Below are 14,965 nucleotides of genomic sequence, written 5' to 3' on the forward strand. Positions count from 1 at the left end.
TCTGAGCCCCAAACGTGTGTATTCTTCATGCAGAACATTTTGGGGAGCACAGTTGCATAATTTGTTTAAAAAAATGAGGGAATACCTTACTGTGTGTCCATTTTGAGCAAACTGTACCTGTGGAGTAAATTATTATAAATAATTAGGCAAAGATTGGAGGTCTTTGCTCAAATTTGAGTATTACCATGACTTTGTAAATTAAGTGTGGAACATGTAATTGATATTCTCTTTATTGGTTCTCAGCATGCCCTTGTGGATGTTTACAGAAGTAGGTTTCATGATCAAGAATTGTATATAGCAGTATTCATAAGTTTATCTTATTAACTGAGCTTATGAGCCAAATGCTCATTAATGCCATTTAGTTATTTGAATGGCTCTAGTACTTAATTTTAGGGAATGAACTTTTGATTTGCTTGAATGTAATCTCAAAAATATTTTATTGCCCATTTAAAGTTAAAAGAAGATATGCTTATGGTTAGAAGAACTTCACTACTATAATCTCTTTAATGTTCATTATTTTTGAGAGAGAGAGGACAGAGTGTGAGTGGGCGAGGGGCAGAGAGAGAAGGAGACACAGAACGTGAAGCAAGCTCCAGCCTCTGAGGTGTCAACACAGAGCCTGATGTGGCCCTTGAACTCATGAACTGTGAGATTATGACTTGAGCCAAAGTCAGACACTTAACCAACTGAGCCACCCAGGTGCCCCTGGACCTCACTACTGTAAATGAACAATTTGACTGAAATTTGAATTTGTATGTAAATATAGGATAAAAGCTGAATTAAAAAAAATGATACACCCTTTTTGTTCAGGGTGTATCATTTTTTTAAATTCAGCTTCTTGGGGCACCTGGGTGGCTCAGTCCAGTTGAGCGTCTGACTCTTGATTTCTGCTCAGATCATAATTCCAGGGTCATTGGATCAAGCTCTGCCTTGGGCTCTGTGCTGAGCCTGGAGCCTGCTTGAGATTCTCTCTCCTCTGCCCCTTTCCCCTGTTCATGGTCGGTCTCTCTCTCTCTCTCTCTCAAATTAAAAAAAAAAAAAAAAATATATATATATATATATATATATACACACACACACACACATACATACATACCAGGGTTTTTTTAGTTAAATGTTTTATTTATTTATTTTGAGAGAGTGCAAGCAGGGGAGGGGCAGAGAGAGAAGGAGAGAGAATCTCAAGTAGGCTCATGTAGAGCCTGACATGGGACTTGATCCCACGAATTGTGAGATCGTGACCTGAGCCCAAATCAAGAGTCCAACACTTAACCAACTGAGCCACCCAGGTGCCCCTCAGCTTCTTAATATTATGCTACGTTTACATAAATACTACAACTTTGTAAGTCAAAATGCTAATTCTAAGCATGGAAATAACTGGCTAATACTTAAGGCGATTAAAAGATGGATTGACCTCAGTTGGGTCAGGGAGAATGTTGCTTATTTGACAAGATCCCTATGGGGAGAGGCAACTGATGAGAAAAATTTGTAATATTTCTGCATGTAATGGGAAAGAATCTTAAGATAAACTTAAAATTATAATGATGTCTGATCTCATGGTTTGTGAGTTTGAGCCCCACATAGGGCTCTGTGCTGACAGCTTGGAGCCTGGAGCCTGCTTCAGATTCTGTGTCTCCTCTCTCTCTGCACCTCCACCACTTGTGTGCGCGCGCTCTCTCTCTCTCTCTCTCTCTCTCTCTCTTTTAAAAATAAATAAATATAAAACAAATTTAAAAAAATAAAATTATGATGTCTTATGATTAGCACATATAAAATTTTGATTGTGTTACTATGAAAATGCTTGTGAATCCTATAATATTTTTGAAATGTGGGTTTTTTTTAAGTTTTTATTTAAGTAATCTCTACACCCAAGGTGGGGCTCAAACTCATGCCCGGAGATCAGGATTCACATGCTCCTTTTACTGAGTCAGGCTGGTTCCCCTAAAATGTGATTTTAGGATAGGTTTTTATTACTGAAGAATGATACCGTTTGCGTGGTATACACGTATTGACTATTTTGGTCACATTTCCTAGGCATATATTAACAATTTCCGAGGCAAATACTAACAGTTTTTAGTACTCACGGTGATCTCAAGTGTCCAGGGCAGTGCAGCACAATGACAGCAGTAGTGTGATAGAAGTGGTGCAGCATTCATTCTTTTGCCCAACATTTGTTAAGTCTGCTGCATGTTGTGCGTTGTTTTAGGCATTGAGAATACAGACGTGATAAGACACGGTCCTTGCCCAAGAGGACCTTCATGCTGACAACATACATACACACACATCCAAACACGCGTGCATGGGTGCCTGGGTGGCTCAGTTGGTTAAGTGACTCTTGGTTTTGGATTAGTTCATGATCTCATAGTTCATGAGTTCAAGGTCCCCCCCGCGCCGTGTCAGGCTCTGCTCTTGTGGCACAGCGCCTGCTTGGGATCCTGTCTCTCCACCCCTCTCCTGCTTGCACTCTCTCTCTCTCTCTCTCTCTCAAAATAAATCGATAAACTTTTAAAAGAAGGTTGGACAAACATGCAGAAATTACTAAATCTTGTTCTAGTACAACTTGGATCATCAGCAAATTAGGTAGAGGGATTTTGAGTGGAAGAATCAGTAAAGATGTCATAGATGAGATTCTAGAAACATGCGTGTTCTGAGTTTTAAACAGATGCCTTTATTTAATTACATAATGTGTTTCAGCCAGCATGATAGTACTGCAGTGGGAACTAATAGGATTATGTTGCTTACATAATTCTGGTTCGTATTTTTAACATCATCGTATTAGCTTTTCTTAGGGCTGCCATAACAAGGCACCACAAACCGAGTGGCTTAAAACAAGAGACATTTATTTTCTCACAGTTCTGGACGCTACAAGTTGGAAATGAGGCTGTTGCCAGGGCCATGTTCTCTCTGAAGGTTCCAGGGAGAATCTGTTCCATGCCTTTGTCGTAGCTCTTGGAGTTGCCACTCCTCCTTGTTGCTCCTTGCCTTACAGGTGCATTAGCACTCCGGCCTCAGCCTCCATCTTCGCGTGGCTGTGGCCGGCTTCCCCACAGTTTCTTCCCTTCTTGAAAAGACTTCAGTCATATTGGATGAGGGCCCACCCTAATGAGCCTATCTTCACTCAATTACATCTGCAAAGATCCTATTTCCAAATACATTCACATTCTTAACCAGTGGGTAGGACTTAAAAGTATCTTTCCTGGGGGCGGGATTCAACTTGTAACAGTCACTCAGCTCCCTTTGTACTATGCCCCAGTATAGTTACTTAGATGCTTCTTCATGATGAGAAGTTAACAAAGCCCTTGGTTGCAGGAATAATGTTAAGAAGTTATATAGTTTATAGGGGCGCCTGGGTGGCTCAGTGGGTTGAGCGTCCGACTTGGGCTCAGGTCATGATCTCACAGTTTGTGAGTTCGAGTCCCACATCAGGCTCTGTGCTGACAGCTCGGAGCCTGGAGCCTGCTTCAGATTCTGTGTCTCCCCCTCTCGCTGTCCCTCCCCTGCTCATGCTCTGCCTCTGTCTCTCAGTAATAAATAAACATTAAAAAATTTTTTTTATTTAAAAAAAAAAAAAAGATGTAGTTCATTAAGTGAGCCAGTAGTGACTGGATAAATTTCTTACAGACACCGGAAGAGTGAAACATAGATCGTAGAGATCTATGAGCTTGGTAAAAACAAAAACAAAAATAAAACCATGAAGGGTTTTGCTAGTTATTTGTTAAGAATGGTGATTTGTCATTCAGGTACCATTTTGACTTAAAACATTTTGGGGCGCCTGGGTGGCGCAGTCGGTTAAGCGTCCAACTTCAGCCAGGTCACGATCTCGCGGTCCGTGAGTTCGAGCCCCGCGTCGGGCTCTGGGCTGATGGCTCAGAGCCTGGAGCCTGTTTCCGACTCTGTGACTCCCTCTCTCTCTGCCCCTCCCCCGTTCATGCTCTGTCTCTCTCTGTCCCAAAAATAAATAAACGTTGAAGAAAAAAATAAAAAAAAAAATTTTTAATGGGGGCGGGGGGTGGGGGCGGCTGGGTGGCTCAGTCAGTTAAGTGCCCGACTCTTGGTTTCAGCTCAGGCCATGATCCAGAGGTTGTGGGATTGAGCTCCATGTTGGGCTTCATGTTGAGTGTGGAGCCTGCTTGGGATTCATTCATTCTCTCTCTCCCTCTCCCTCCCTCCCTCCCTCCCCCTCCCTCCCTCTCTCTCTCTCCCCCTCCCTCTCTCTCTCCCTCCCTCCCTCCCTCTCCCTCCCTCCCTCTCTCTCCTCCCTCTCTCCCTCTCCCTCCCTCCCTCCCTCTCTCTCTCTCTCTCCCTCCCTCCTCCTCTCTCCTCCCCCCTCCCCCTCCCTCTCTCTCTCTCCCTCCCTCTCTCTCTCTGACTCCCTCCCTCCCTCTCTCTCTCTCCCTCCCTCCCTCCTCTCTCTCCCTCCCTCCCTCCCTCCCTCTCTCTCCCTCCCTCCCTCCCTCCCTCTCTCTCCCTCCCCTCCCTCCCTCTCCCTCCCTCCCTCTCTCTCTCCCCCTCCCTCTCTCTCTCCCCCTCCTTCTCCTCTCTCTCTCCTCCCCCCTCCCTCTCTCTCTCCCCCCTCCCTCTCTCTCTCCCCCCTCCCTCTCTCTCTCCTCCCCCCCTCCCTCTCTCTCTCCCCCCTCCCTCTCTCCCTCCCTCCCTCCCCTCCCTCCCTCTCTCTCTCCCTCCCTCCCTCCCTCCCTCTCTCTCCCCCCCCTTCCCCTTCTGCCTCTCTCCCCTGCCGTTTTCTCTCTCTCTCTAAAATAAAATTAAAACTAACAAAACATTGTAATGGATATTTATAGTAGTTAATTTTCAGTCATCAGAGACCATTTCCTAGTTAGCCATCTTAAATAAATTTGTGCAGAGTCAAAATTACTTTCATCAGTGTCTGGTACACATATGAAACTGCTTACTTACGTTTTCTAAGATGCTGTGATAACTGAAACTCATGATATTATGGAGTACATTTTTAAAACGTTGTTGCCTAAGCCTGCGTGGCTCAGTCGGTTGAGTGTCCCACTTCGGCTCAGGTCATGAGCTCACGGGTTCGGGAATTTGAGCCCCGCGTCAGTCTCTGTGCTGGCAGCTCAGAGCCCGGAGCCTGCTTCGGGTTCTGTGTCTCCCTCTCTCTCTGCTCGCACCCCACTCATGCTCTGTCTGTCTCTCTCAAAAATAAATAAACATTAAAATAAAATGGGCCAACAAAAAAACCTATTATTTATTTAAAAATTGCCTAAGCAGTAATAATTGACTACCAGACAACTTTTTTTTTAACTTCATTTTGACAGAGTGAGAGAGCATGAGTGGGGGAGGGGCAGAGAGAAAGGGAGAGCGAGAATCCCAAGCAGGCTGTGCACTGTCAGCACACAAAGCCCAACGCAGGATTCAATCCCATGAACTGCAAGATCATGACCCAGGCAGAAATCAAGAGATGGCTGCGTAATGGACTGTGCCACCCAGGTATCCCCCAAACAGCTTTTTAAAAAAATTACTGTTAATTTTTGTTTCAAGTAAGGCAATAGAAAGCTCAATACTTAGGAGCTCTGGGTGGCTCAGTTGGTTAAGTGTCTGACTCTTGATTACGGCTCAGGTCCTGGTCTCATGATTCGTGAGATTGAGCCCCATATTGGGCTCTGCACTGACAGTGTGGAGCCTGCTTGGGATTCTCTCTATGTCTACGTCTACGTCTATGTCTATGTCTATGTCTATCTCTCTGACTTTCCCCCATTCATTGAGTTCTCTGTCGAAATAAGTAAATAAACTTTAAAAATAAAAGCATTTTTTACTAAAAAAATAAAAAGAAAGTTTAATATTTAAATACATTTCTGAGTAGTGTTCTGATATTAAATCTCACAAAAAATACTTCTGCATAGGACTTTTTTTCTATTGCTTGAACATTAGAGGTTTTTTTTCCCCCCAATTAATCAGGACTTTATTTCATCTTTTTTTTTTTTTTTTAACCGTCTAGAGAATCTGTCCCTCAGAATGGAGTCATTTGATTCTTCCATTGTTTTAATAGCATACAAATGTTCTAAAGGCATCCATAGTAGCCCTACCATAGAATTAATAGGGGTTCCTGGATGGCTCAGTCAGTAGAGCACGTGACTCTCGTGACCTCGGGGTCATGAGTTCAAGCCCTACATTGGGCACAGAGATTACTTAATTTAAAAAATAAAAAAATAATAAATAGCTTTTGGGGGAATTATCCGTAAAGTATAGGGGAGTTATGTACTTCATACTATTCTTAATTTCTATATACATGCATACTGTAGTGCTTGTGCACATCGTACAATGATAAATACCAAAGAATTCAGGCAGAGAATGAAAGTTGGCAGCCTTACTCTTAACTGTTCTAAGTGGACGTGTGAGAAATAAAGAGCCTAATGAAAATAATATGGATAAACTCTACCTGTCCGTGATAAATACAACTTTCTCCCAAAGTGTAGCCAGTGTTCCTGGAACAATCCCACTTAAGAAGATCCAAAATCTTTGTATAAAAAGTGCACAAGTCTGTCCTGTGTATAAAAATCTTTTAACCTATGTGTATCTTATATTCAAAAGAATTCACACTACTTGAATACATTAAAAGAGTTCCAAAGCACACACCATACGTGTGTGTGTGTGTACAACAAAAGGAATGTTTTGCAATGTGAAGAAACGAAGAATTAGAGTCTTCTGTATTACCAGAGTCAATGCAGTTATACCTATTTGGAATTAGTTTATAAATAAATAAACTGTAAGATGAATAAACCCCAGTGTTAAAAAAACACAGAATTTCATAATTCAGGAACATAGCTTCAGTGCTTCACAATGTGGAAAGAAGCTAATTGGCTCCTAAAAACAGCCAATTGGTTTGATTTCCTAGAAGTTAGAAAAAAATGCACTTCAGAAGATGATTTACAACAATTCGCAACAGAAGAACGACATTAAGAAAATATTGTGAACGTAAGAATTGAGGTCCTCAGAGTATCAAAAGAGGTAAGAATCAGACTTCACGATAGAATTTAAAGAATGTAATTGAAACAAAAATTAACTGGGATCTTTGTAACAGGTTAAATATGTAACCACTTCAAATAGAAGTGATTTAGGCCTCTGCCTAGTTCTGAAAATGTATTGTAACATCTAGGTTTCCATATAAAAAAGTAATTTCGTTAGCAAGGGTCCCTTTGTTTTAGCCTGAAAATCACCTCTGATGCTCCAAAGTGTATACTATTACCAAACTAGCATTTAAACAGCATTATCAGGATACATCTCACCTACCATAAACTTAATTTTAAAGTGTACAGTTCAGTGGGTTTTAGTGTATTCGCAGAGTTGTGCAACCGTCACTACAGTCTAATTCAGAATATTTCGTTACTCCAAAAAGAAACCCAGTAACCACGTGTATTTACTCCTCATTCCCCTCGTCCCCCAGCTCTAGCAACCACTAATCTACTTCCTGTTGCTATTTATTTTAGTAACTTTTTTGTTTGAGAAAGTATGTGAGCAGGGGAGGGGCAGAGCCAGAGGCAGAGAGAGAATCTTTAGCAGGCTCCATGCTCAGCGTGGAGCTCAACACGGGGCTGGATCTCATGACCATGAGATCATGACCTGAGCTGAAATCCAGAGTTGGACGTTTAATAACATTATAACATTGTAAACTTGCAACACTGTTCTCATGCCTATTCCAGGTCATTGACTCAGAGGTTTAGAAGTTCTTAAACTAGACAAATTTGCAAGTCCTGTGACAGCTTTCTTTCACATCTTTCCCTCTGTGCCTTCTTACCTTTCTGCTTCCCTAATACAAAGCCTAAGCTCGCTTTCACAAAGAAGCCTTAAATTATCTCCGCATACTTTAGTGTATTAAGACCTGTTTACATCCAAAGCCTTTTGGTCACCCTTCTCCAGTATTCATACCCCATTTTCTTCTCTATTCACAATTCCTGTGCTATATATACTCATTTTCTAAATATCATCTCTCCCACCTTCATTCCATTTAAATCCTTCTTTAAAAAAAAAAAAAAATCCTCTCTCATCCCTTTCGTTTGGTGCCTTCCTCCAAACCCAAGGTTTCTGTCTTTTGTCAGTCATTTTTCTCCCTTTCACTCTTAATTTCTCTAGTAATTCTGCTTTCTCACCCTGCAACAAAAGCTCACACTCTGATAATGTATATGTAGTGCTCAATTGGGTGTTTCTGAATAAATATCTGCTTTTCAAAACAGTGAAATCTAAACTATTAGCATGGAAGTAGCCCCTGGTAAGATGAGGTCTCCACTTGAAAGGTTCAAACAGATTCTCCTGCTGGTATTGAACGATGGAGTTTTATCTAATATTATCTGAAATGGGGTGACTACTTGAACCATACAAGATGTCCACTATCTCGAAATGAGAATAGATCCTTGATTTTACATTTCTGTCTATTTTGATTGACCTGAGAAATAAAACTTACCACCTCAGAGAAGGTAATTTTCCTATGTTTTGGATTATATTGAGCATTAATTCTTCAGGGTCATTATAGACTTAGAAATGTTTTGTCCTGCCTCCTAGTCTATGCCGTTGTGCCTTCCAGTAATGGGAGGAATCTACAAGGCAACCCAATCCATTCTGTATTGCTGTTGATTGTTATAACCGTTCATCCTTGTGTTGATGTTGCACTTCTGGACATTAATGCAGCCTGGAGTTGCTTTAAGTTTTGTTTTGTTTTTGTTTTTTTGTGTGTGTTTTTTTTTTTTTTTAGCAACCATGTAATGTTGGCTCATATAATGAATTTTTATTTTCTGACATAAGCTCTGTGCCCAACATGGGGCTTGAACTCACGACCCTGAGATCAAGAGTCACATGCTGTACTGACTGAGCCAAACAGGAACCCCTCAAAATGAATTTTTAATTAACTAAAATCCCAAGATTTTAATCTAGAGAGTTGCTTTCACGTGACTTCTTTCCAAACCAAGTTTCCATTTTCCTTTAGCTGTGCAACAGATTTTTAAAGTCAGAATGTAATGTTTAATATCCCTGTTAAATTTCATCTCAGCATATCAGCCAGCTTTGGTTTCTTTGAATCTTGATTTTTGTCATCCAGCTTATTCTGATTCAACGAGGGGTCTTAAAGCTAGTGTCAAAATGTTTTCAGACATCTGGGAAACAATAATGAAAAATCATGGAGACTATCTTCCAAAAATTGTTCCTTGCAGATATATCTGAGCTCTTGCATATGTAGGAGTTAATACCATTGTAAATTGACAAGGCCAAGAGAGACTGAAGTTTATTGCCAGCCTGCAAGACAGAAGCCTTGTGTTCAACATGACTCTGAGATGATGTTCCGAGACATGTAGTGCCAACATAATGCCAGGGCTGTTAATTCTTCCCAAGAAATCCATTAATGCACATACGTGGTAGAGACAGAATTACCGTGTCCCAGGGCGCCTGGGTGGCTCGGGCAGTTAAATGTCCGACCCTGGATTTCGGCTCAGGTCATGATCTCATGGTTCCGTGAGTTTGAGCCCCGTGTCAGGCTCTGTGCTGACAGCATGGAGCCTGCTTGGGTTTCTCCCTCTCTTTCCTCTTTCTGCCCGCTGCCTTGCACGCGTATGCTCTCTTGCTGTCTGTCAAAATAAATAAACTTAAAAAAAATTACTGTGTCCTTTTTTAAATTTTTTTTGCCAAGCATATACTGAGCACAGTATTAGGAAGGGTGCAAGATTCCGGAGAACCAGGTTTGCTTGGGGCAACCCTGATTTATGCCTGTTGTCCCAGTGTAATTATTAGTAACATCATTTTTCAGTTTCAGAGTGTCCAGGTTTGGAGGCTAAATCATCTGGCCACCCTTCTCATAACCCAGCTAGTTCTTTTTAGAATTTTTTCTGGGTTAAATGTTACACAGCTATAATTTGGCAACTTTAATGAGGCTACACTAGTACTTGTCTTCTATTTGAACAGATTGTTTCTTGACCATGGGAAGTTGATAGCAAAAGTAACTGCAGTTAAGGTCTACACATACTCAGAATCTCTCTGGAGCTGCCCTCTAGAGGGCAGTAATACATACATCTGAAATGATCCAATTCCAACAAAAAATGGACTACGAGAGTCCATTTTCATATGCATGAAAATCAGAAACATTTGATATTCCTTTCTTTAAACTTTTTTTAATGTTTTATTTTTGAGACAGACAGACAGCATGAGCGGGGGAGGGGCAGAGAGAGAGGGAGACACAGAATCCGAAGCAGGCTGCAGGCTCCAGGCTCCGAGCTGTCAGCACAGAGCCTGACGGAGGGCTTGAACTCATGATCTGTGAGATTATGTCCTGAGCTGGAGTCGGACGCTTAAGTGACTAAGTCATCCAGGCGCCCCTAGAAACATTTGATGCTCCTGAAGGACATATTGGAACCAATACCGTGCATAAAACTCAGGTATCTTTTGCTCTGCAGGGAAGTAAAGAAATATTAAAAATTAGTTCATTAACATTCTGAACATACACAGTTTTTTTAATTGTTAAAACTGAACTTTGATGCCTTGACTATACAATGATCCATTATAACAATTATGCAGGGAGTTTAAGAATCTGCATATTTTATGCTTTTCTGTTTTTCCTAATTAATGGTTTTACATGGTTAATAATGTTAATATATTCTGCATCACATAGTTTCCATATTTGTGCAAAATAAGCAATTAAAAATGAGTAGTTCTACCTACTTAAATATTACTTTCCTCTAAAAAACAAAAAATGCAGGTTTTTACTTTGTAACTTGAATCATGTGGTAACGTAGAACTCTAATATTTAGAATTAGAATATTTCTTAGAGATTGTATGATTACTTTTATGTCATCAGTAGTTTATTAGCTTCTGATATCAAAATTATATTGGCTGCGTCTCACATTTTGGATTTCTTCATGTAATGTTCTCTTTTTAGGAAGGGTGGACAAGTCCTATTTTCAGGAGAAGATGACTTTTAACAGTTTTGAAGCATCTAAACCTTGTGTACCTGCAGATCTCAGTAAGGATGAAGACTTTGTAGAAGAGTTTAATAGATTAAAGACTTTCGCTAATTTTCCAAGTAATAGTCCTGTCTCGGCATCAACGCTGGCACGAGCGGGTTTTCTGTATACCGGCGAAGGAGACACTGTGCGCTGCTTCAGCTGCCACGCAGCAGTAGATAGATGGCAATATGGAGACTCAGCGGTTGGACGACACAGGAAAGTATCCCCAAATTGCAGATTTATCAATGGCTTTTATTTTGAAAGTCATGCTGCGCAACCTACAAACCCTGGTATCCAAAATGGTCAGTATAAAGCTGAAAGCTATCTGGGAAACAGAAATCATTTTGTTGTAGACAGGCCATCTGAGACTCACGCAGACTATCTTTTGAGAACTGGACAGGTCGTAGATATATCAGACACCATATACCCGAGGAACCCTGCCATGTATAGTGAAGAAGCTAGATTAAAGTCATTTCAGAACTGGCCAGACTATGCCCACCTGACCCCAAGAGAGTTAGCTAGCGCTGGACTCTACTACACAGGTATTGAGGATCAAGTGCAGTGCTTTTGTTGTGGCGGAAAACTGAAAAATTGGGAACCTTGCGATCGTGCATGGTCAGAACACAGGCGGCACTTTCCTAATTGCTTCTTTGTTTTGGGCCGGAATGTGAATGTTCGAAGTGAATCTGATGTTGTGAGTTCTGATAGGAATTTCCCAAACTCGACAAATGCTCCAAGAAATCCAGCCATGGCAGATTATGAAGCACGGATCGTTACTTTTGGGACGTGGATGTACTCCGTTAACAAGGAGCAGCTTGCAAGAGCTGGATTTTATGCTTTAGGTAAATGTTATTTATAAAATCAGGCTGTTAAATAACTTTCCAACTATCTCAGGGCTCCTAAAAAAGTAAATCGATTGCTGTAGCCCCCTGAACTGGTAAATATTTAGGTGTAGGCTGGCCTGATGGTTTGTATCACTATTAAATCTGTGAACCCTTACGTTGAATCTGCAATGTAAGCACTCCGTTTCTGTGAAAGAGGCCGCCATATCGTGAGTTCTCTTCCCCTTCGTGTGATTGTTGTTTGGAGAAGGGTGACCTGCAAAAGATGGTACAAGAATGGGTCTGATGGCAAGGCTGACTGTAACGGAGCGAGCACCTACTCTGTGTGCTCAGTGCATATCTTACGTGCATTCTTTCTACACCCCACAAAAGAGTTAACGTCAAGAGTTTAGCGTGGCCGATATTAAAATTGGTATCTGCCTTTTATGTCTAGACTATATGTTTGAAAGCTGCCCTGTATGATGCCTTATTGCTTCAAATAAGCACTTCTCAAATGGACTATTGTAAACTTGTCAGGAAGGGCCATTAGTGTGATGCCTTCCAGGAATATTCAGTTATACCACGATATATCTGACCCATTTACTTTAGGATTGAACGGTGCCAAAATACAAACTCTCAGTTATTTCAATATTTTATTTACATAGTATCCTACAGAAACCATGAAGGTTTATTTAGTGTCACGTAGCTATAACCCGTAGAGAAACTTACTAATAATTTCATTATGCTGAGCTTTACTGTTAAAGCTTCAGTTTGAAGGAGTGTAGTATGGATGGCCCCAAATGACATGTTAGAGAGAAGGTAACAATTGTAATTTTTCACATAAAAATTGGACAGTTTTATTTTTGTCTTCTGTAAAATACCTCAGATTAATTCAGTGAATTTAGTGTCTGTTTCCTCCTCAAACAACCATGTCTGTTACTTAGATGTGAATTTGAATGTCTTCTTTGAAGCCGTGAGGCTTTCATGTATTTAGAAATGGTTAATTTCAGCGTTAAAAGGAGTATTTTTGCGTTAGCTTTTAATTGCACAAACAGATGTATTTTTTTACTTGTGTCTTTTCTTAGGGGAAGGTGATAAAGTAAAATGCTTTCACTGTGGAGGAGGGCTAACTGATTGGAAGCCCAGTGAAGACCCTTGGGAACAACATGCTAAGTGGTATCCAGGGTAAGGTATTTAAATGCTTATTCAGGAACAGGCAAGTTAGACACTTTGCAGTAGGAAAATCTTGAATAACTTTTCACCTCAACTATTTTTGCCCTCACTATGGCTTGAAATTCACACCAGGTTTATAAAAATGGGGTCACCTACTTTATAGGGGAAAAAAAAGTCCTAAGCCTTCTCTGGTGACCAGAGAAAGCACTCATTGCTTGCATATTGTATCTCTGGCATTCAGATAATTCTGTTTCTAAATGCCAGATTAGGAATATATGGTTTTGTTGTTGTTGGAGGTAGGCTCTTTCATGATGGGCAGTAGAGCCCTTGCTGTCAAGGAGTTTCCTTAAGAACCCATGACATCCCCTAGCCGATTTTACTCTATCTCAGTGATTCTAACACACACAGTTGTTCACATTTGCAGATTTCTGAAATGAGGACACATCTGGAGGTGGGTCATAATTGAATTGGCAGTGGTGGTACTTAAAATAATCGTGCTTCATATAATCAATGGCATCTTAGAATGAGAGCAACATACGCTAAACGTCTCTTTTCCATCTTCTTTAAAAATCAAGTGCACACGTATGTAAATGATGTGAATTTGTGGCCTGCAAAATAGTACAACGTAAAACTTCAGAGCAGTTGTTTGAAAATAAATCTTAACTTTAAAAAGCCTTAGAAGGAAAGGTTAGAAGCCTAAAGAATTCCTTCAAAATGTACAGTTGGTTAATCCTCTAAATAAAATTTAAGATTAACTGTTTGAAGAAAAATTTTTAAATGTTAAGGTGATAATTTAATAGGTGATATTTTTTGCCTCACTAAGATTAACACAGTAGCATAACAAAGGGAACACATTTTTTGACCTTAAAATGACAGTTGATAGGGAATTGAATAACATTTTATTTTGCCACTTCTTAGAAATACCAAAAAGCAAGTTAATGGAATTAAGATAATGGAGATTATATCTTTACTTCTACCTTACTAATTTATCAGCTACCAAAGTTTAACCTTCTTTTAATTGTTTAGGTGTAAATATCTGTTAGAAGAGAAGGGACAAGACTATGTAACCAATATTCATTTAACCCATTCACTTGAGGACTCTATGGTAAGTCACATATTGTAGAATATATATTTTTAAATATGTAATTTCTTTTGCAATGATTTCTTGGTGTAAAATTCACCGTATAGTATTTTAAATTAATAGTGTATGGTGAGCTTTAAAGGGGAGATCTTGAAGAATGGCTTGTTATTCTTACTCTGAAGCCGATTTGTGAAAAGAGACTCCCTGTGAGCTGATTGAACTATCACTGTAAGCAGAACTGGGCTTTAAGAACTAAAATACTTAATCCCTCAGCTTTCTGAAATTAGACTTTTGTGTAATGTGTTTTATACTCATAAATAGTTTTAAACTTTTCATAGATGATATTTTAAGTCTCAAAAATGTGTCTAAATTGATGGTGCGGCCTGGGGTGGCCAAGGTATTGGCACCATGAGGGAACAGCCGTGGACTAGAACAGGGGGCTAGAGTTGCCATTATGGCTCCACCATGAACTCTGTTGCCTCCATCAAGTTGTTTAATCTCCTTGAGTCTCAGCTTCTTGTCTGTAAAGTGAATGGATTGGGTTAAATGATCTTTTAACTTCTAGCTTCATCAGTTTATGCCTCTTGTGAACATTGGAATAAAGCCAATTTATAAATGCATGATTAATGTAACTTTTCAAATTGAGGTAATTGCCTCTACCAAAAAGAATTCTAACTTAAAAATCCGTATTTCTGTTTTAGGTAAGAACTGCTGAAAAAATGCCATCATTAACCAAAAGAATTGGTAAATATGCCTATTAAATATACTTTTAATTTCATTACTGATTTATTTTTTTAGTGTTTATTTTTGAGAGAGCGAGCAAGAGTGAGTGGGGGGAGGGGGGAGAGAGGGAGACACAGAATTCGAAGCAGGCTCCAGGCTCTAAGCATCTATGCAGAGCTCGATTGACACAGGGCTTGAACTCATGAACCTCAAGATCA

At 40.2% G+C, this 14,965-nt stretch overlaps 1 protein-coding gene across 2 annotated transcripts in view; it reads left to right on the plus strand.

Annotated features, from left to right (window-relative positions):
• The window catches only part of LOC115507053 (X-linked inhibitor of apoptosis), a 45,936-nt gene that overhangs the window by 17,067 nt on the left and 13,904 nt on the right, over positions 1–14,965 (plus strand). The window contains exons 3-7 of one of the 2 annotated variants that reach the window (XM_030305150.2): positions 6,863–6,975; positions 10,883–11,791; positions 12,856–12,955; positions 13,970–14,048; positions 14,726–14,768. In XM_030305150.2, the coding sequence (XP_030161010.1) occupies positions 10,915–11,791; positions 12,856–12,955; positions 13,970–14,048; positions 14,726–14,768 (1,099 nt within the window). In that variant the 5' untranslated portion in view covers positions 6,863–6,975; positions 10,883–10,914. The remainder of the gene's footprint in view (positions 1–6,862; positions 6,976–10,882; positions 11,792–12,855; positions 12,956–13,969; positions 14,049–14,725; positions 14,769–14,965) is intronic. The other variant, XM_030305149.2, reaches the window with a different exon arrangement.

Source organism: Lynx canadensis, chromosome X (assembly GCF_007474595.2).
Source record: "Lynx canadensis isolate LIC74 chromosome X, mLynCan4.pri.v2, whole genome shotgun sequence".
Taxonomy (NCBI): domain Eukaryota; kingdom Metazoa; phylum Chordata; class Mammalia; order Carnivora; family Felidae; genus Lynx; species Lynx canadensis.